Source organism: Protobothrops mucrosquamatus, unplaced genomic scaffold (assembly GCF_001527695.2).
Source record: "Protobothrops mucrosquamatus isolate PMUCROS unplaced genomic scaffold, P.Mucros_1.0 scaffold4225, whole genome shotgun sequence".
Lineage (NCBI taxonomy): Eukaryota > Metazoa > Chordata > Lepidosauria > Squamata > Viperidae > Protobothrops > Protobothrops mucrosquamatus.
The window spans coordinates 46,581-50,581 of record NW_015390145.1 but is presented as its reverse complement, the minus strand read 5'-3'; the positions used below and the strand labels follow the sequence as shown (position 1 = coordinate 50,581).

The 4,001-nt window shown below is 40.4% G+C and overlaps 1 gene segment (V, D, J or C); it reads right to left on the bottom strand.

The window, feature by feature from the left end:
• LOC107298727 overlaps positions 1 to 3,681 on the bottom strand; it is a 14,341-nt gene extending 10,660 nt beyond the window's left edge. Inside the window, 1 exon segment of the V gene segment in view lies at positions 3,553 to 3,681. Within this exon segment, the coding sequence occupies positions 3,553 to 3,598 (46 nt within the window).
• Positions 3,682 to 4,001: the final 320 nt, after the last annotated feature.

The window sequence follows — 4,001 nt, the reverse complement described above, 5'->3', positions numbered from 1 at the left end:
TTATTATTTTAATTTGTATACCGCCCTTCTCCCATAGGACTCAGGGCGGTTCACAGCATATTAAAAACAAATAGTAAACACAAAATACAAAAAATTACAAAATACAAAAATACAGAAAATAAACCCCGATAAAAACCGAATTAAAACCAAATATTACAAGCTGTGTTTCGAATTAAATACTTTTAAAATTATCCCTGCCTAAAATCCTCCCTAGGTCAGGCCCGCTTGCTGAAAAAGCCATGTCTTGAGGGCGCGGCGGAAAGTAAGGAGATCCGGAATCATCCGGATCTCAGGGGGTAGTTCATTCCAGAGGGTGGGGGCACCCACAGAGTAGGCCCTCCCCCTGGGGGTCGCCAGCCTACATTGCTTGGCCGACGGCACCCTGAGGAGGCCCGCTCTGTGGGAGCGTACCGGTCTATGGGAGGGAATCTGTGGCAGAAGTCTCTGGCACAGTAATAGACAGCCGTGTCTTCAGCTTTGAGGCTGTTCATTTGCAGATACAGCTGGCTTTTGGCATTGTCCCTGGAGATGGTGAAGCGTCCCTTCACTTTGTCTGAGTAGAACTTTCCACTGGAATCACTATAGATGCGTGCAACCCATTCCAGGCCTTTCCCTGGAGCCTGCCTCACCCAGCCCATAGCATTGCTGCTGAAGGTGAATCCAGAGGCTTGGCAGGAGAGATGGAGGGACCCTCCAGGTCTTCTCACATCCCCTCCAGACTCCACCAACTGTACTTGAGATTGGGCTCCTAAAAAGAAAAGGATTTTAATGAGATCTCTTGCATATAAAACGAGAATATGGACACAAAATCTCTATATTGAGAAAACAGTTACCTCTGAGGACTACGAGTAAGGACACGAAATTTAACCACATTTTGCTCCTTGTAAGGAATTGAAGAAATGGACAGGAAAGGATTTGGGAACAGTGAGCAAAATGTGTATTGGTGGGTGTAGCCTGAAAAGGGAAGCCACACAGGGCTCCTTTAAAGAGGAAATTGTGTCTCAATTTACATATTGGATGAGATAAAAGAGCTCCTTCATGCATTCAGCTCATTCCCCCTTTATGTCATTTTCCAGCCCTAAATAAAGCAAAGGAAACCCCTACATTTTAGTAATTATAATTTAATTAAAGCAATTAAAATAAAAGTCCTTCTGTTGATTAATCATGTAGAATTCTTTTGCACATAAAATACATGTCTTATTCTCAAATAAGAATAAGATAAGACAAATAATATCAGGTGCATTGATTAGAGAACAAATGAAAGTATATATCATCAAGAGAGTAAAAGAACTAGATAAAGATAAATAACCTTTATTGTCATTTGTTTTTTTACTGTGGGCACACTGGAACACATTAAAAATGAAATAATTTTGTCTGCTCTCAAAAATGTACACATAACACGACACACATATAAATATGCTACATACAACATTTGTATATACCTACACCCTTACATATAAATACATATACATTGAAATAGAATTGAAATACAAATGGACTGGTCACATAGCAAGAAGAACTGATGGCTGGTGGACCAAGGTAGTCATAGAATGGATCGCACTTGATCAAAAGCATCCATAAAAGAGACTAAAACAAGATGGATTGTGGACCCAATTGGCAAAAGAAACCTGATGACCATATTGGTTGGAAGCATGCGGAAGAGGCCTTCATCCTGCAGTGGATAGACAGTGGCTAAGATGATGATGATGATGATGATGATGATGATGATGATGATTCTCAAATAGCATTCCCCTCTTAAGAAAAGTGGAGACACACTCTTTTCTTTCTGTCTATTCATAGAACAATAGGAGGGCAGGTTTTTGTTAGGGTAAGTAAAACAAAGACCTGCAAAATTTCACCTCCGCTCAAAAATTGTTCAGCATAATAGAATAAGCATGCACAAAAATCCTTTTTAAAGAAAGTCTTTAAAGACCATAAGGGAAATGCTATTGTAATACATTTGAGTTAGCAAGTTAGCAAGGGAGGAGAGCTTCAAGAATCAGGAAATTGAAATGCTAACACATTTGAATTAGCAAGTTAGCAAGGGAGGAGAGCTTCAGAAATCAGGGAAGTAAGTGTAAATTAATTTGGAAAGAATGAAAATTGAATTAAACTGTTGAATATTGGAAATATTATAATATTGCAGTATAAGCTGCCGGGAGTTGCTCTTGATGGTGAGATACGCAGTGTATAAATTAAATAAATAAATAAATAAATAAATAAATATTGAGAGAAACAAGAGGGTTTGAACTGGAAAATAATATGGGAAGGAAGCCTTCTAGGTAATTAAAATCTGGCCCTAATATATATTTTTTAATCACAAGTTCATCAGAGATGATTAAAAATACCTTACATATAGTTTCAACAATCATTTGATAAATCTTTGTATATATTAATGACATTTCTTGGACATTACGTAGTAATAATACATGATTAGTATACGCCAGGGGTGTCAAACTGCTGGCCCGCGGGCCGGTTGCATCATGCAGAGGCCGCGTCCACCCCAGTTCCGGCAATGCAAAAAAAGTTGCGATAAGTCGCAACACGTCACATGACACGGCGAGTTTCACACCCGTGGTACAGGCAGTCCTTGACCTATGACCACGATTGAGCCCAGTATTTCTGTTGCTAAGTGAAACATTTGTTAACTGAGTTTTGCCTCATTTCACAACCTTTCTTGCCACAACTGTTAAGATTGCATCACTGCAATTGCTAAGTTGGGAACACGGTTGTTAAGTGAATCTGGCTTCCTCATAGACTTTGCTTGTCAGAAGGTCCCAAAATGTGATTAGATGATCCCAGGACACTGCAATAGTCATAAACATAAACCAATTACCAAGTGTCTGAATTTTGATCATGTAACCATGCGGATGCTGCAATGGTCATAAGTCACTTTTTTTTAGTGCTGTTGTAACTTCGAATGGTCACTAAATGAACTGTTGTAAGTCAAAAACTACCTGTACTCCCAATTTTTTTTCAACTCATCGCCTACCATACTGCTAAACAGGTTCCCTACTGCCTATTCGGAGAACAGCTCAGGAATAAGCAATGATGGAGTTTTATATGCCGCTTTTTCAACCTTCTGTGACTAAATCAGTTTGGAAAGCTGCTCAAAGGAAGAGAAGGTTTTTGCCTGGTGTCAAATTCACTTCCTCTCACTGTGTCTCCTGCACAGTAATAGATGCCCGAGTCCTCTGGTTTGAGGCTGTTCATTTGCAAATACAGCTGGCTTTTGGCATTGTCCCTGGAGATGGTGAAGCGTCCCTTCACTTTATCTGAGTATAACTTTCCACTGGAATCAGGATAGATGTATGCCACCCATTCCAGTCCTTTTCCTGGAGCCTGCCTCGCCCACTGCATGTAGTAGCTGCTGAAGGTGAAGCCAGAAGCTTGGCAGGAGATCTGGAGGGTCTCTCCAGGTCTTTTCACATCTCCCCCAGACTCCACCAACTGGGCCTGAGATCGGATATCTAAAATGAAAGGTGTTTCAGTGACCTCTCCTCCATACAAGAATTTAAATGGAGAGAAACGCAATATAGAGCAAACAATTACCTTTGAGGACTGCTAGTAAGGATAACACATTGAGCCACAGGATCATTCTTGCTCTGTCTAAAGACTGGAGAGGAATGGATGCCAAAGGACTTGGAGAAGTGCACAAACTTTGTGTTAGTGGGTGTAGCCTAGAAAGGAAAACCAACTGCCTCCTTTTAAAGGGAAAATTGTGCCTCCATTTACATATTGCTGCATGTAAATGCACCTCCTTATTGTGTTTGATTATATATTTCTTTGCACATGGATTTCACACATGCTTTTCAAATGAGGTGCCCGTCTGAGGAACAGTCAAGACTATTGCATGTTTTATTGTGAGTGCATTAAGGTGAAGGTCAGATTTGCATTGGAGTATATAAAGCAAGATCTGGCAGAATCTCCTCATTTCATAATACTAATAAAGTTGGAAGGGACCTTGGAGGTCATCCAGTCCAACCCCTGCTCAGGCAGGA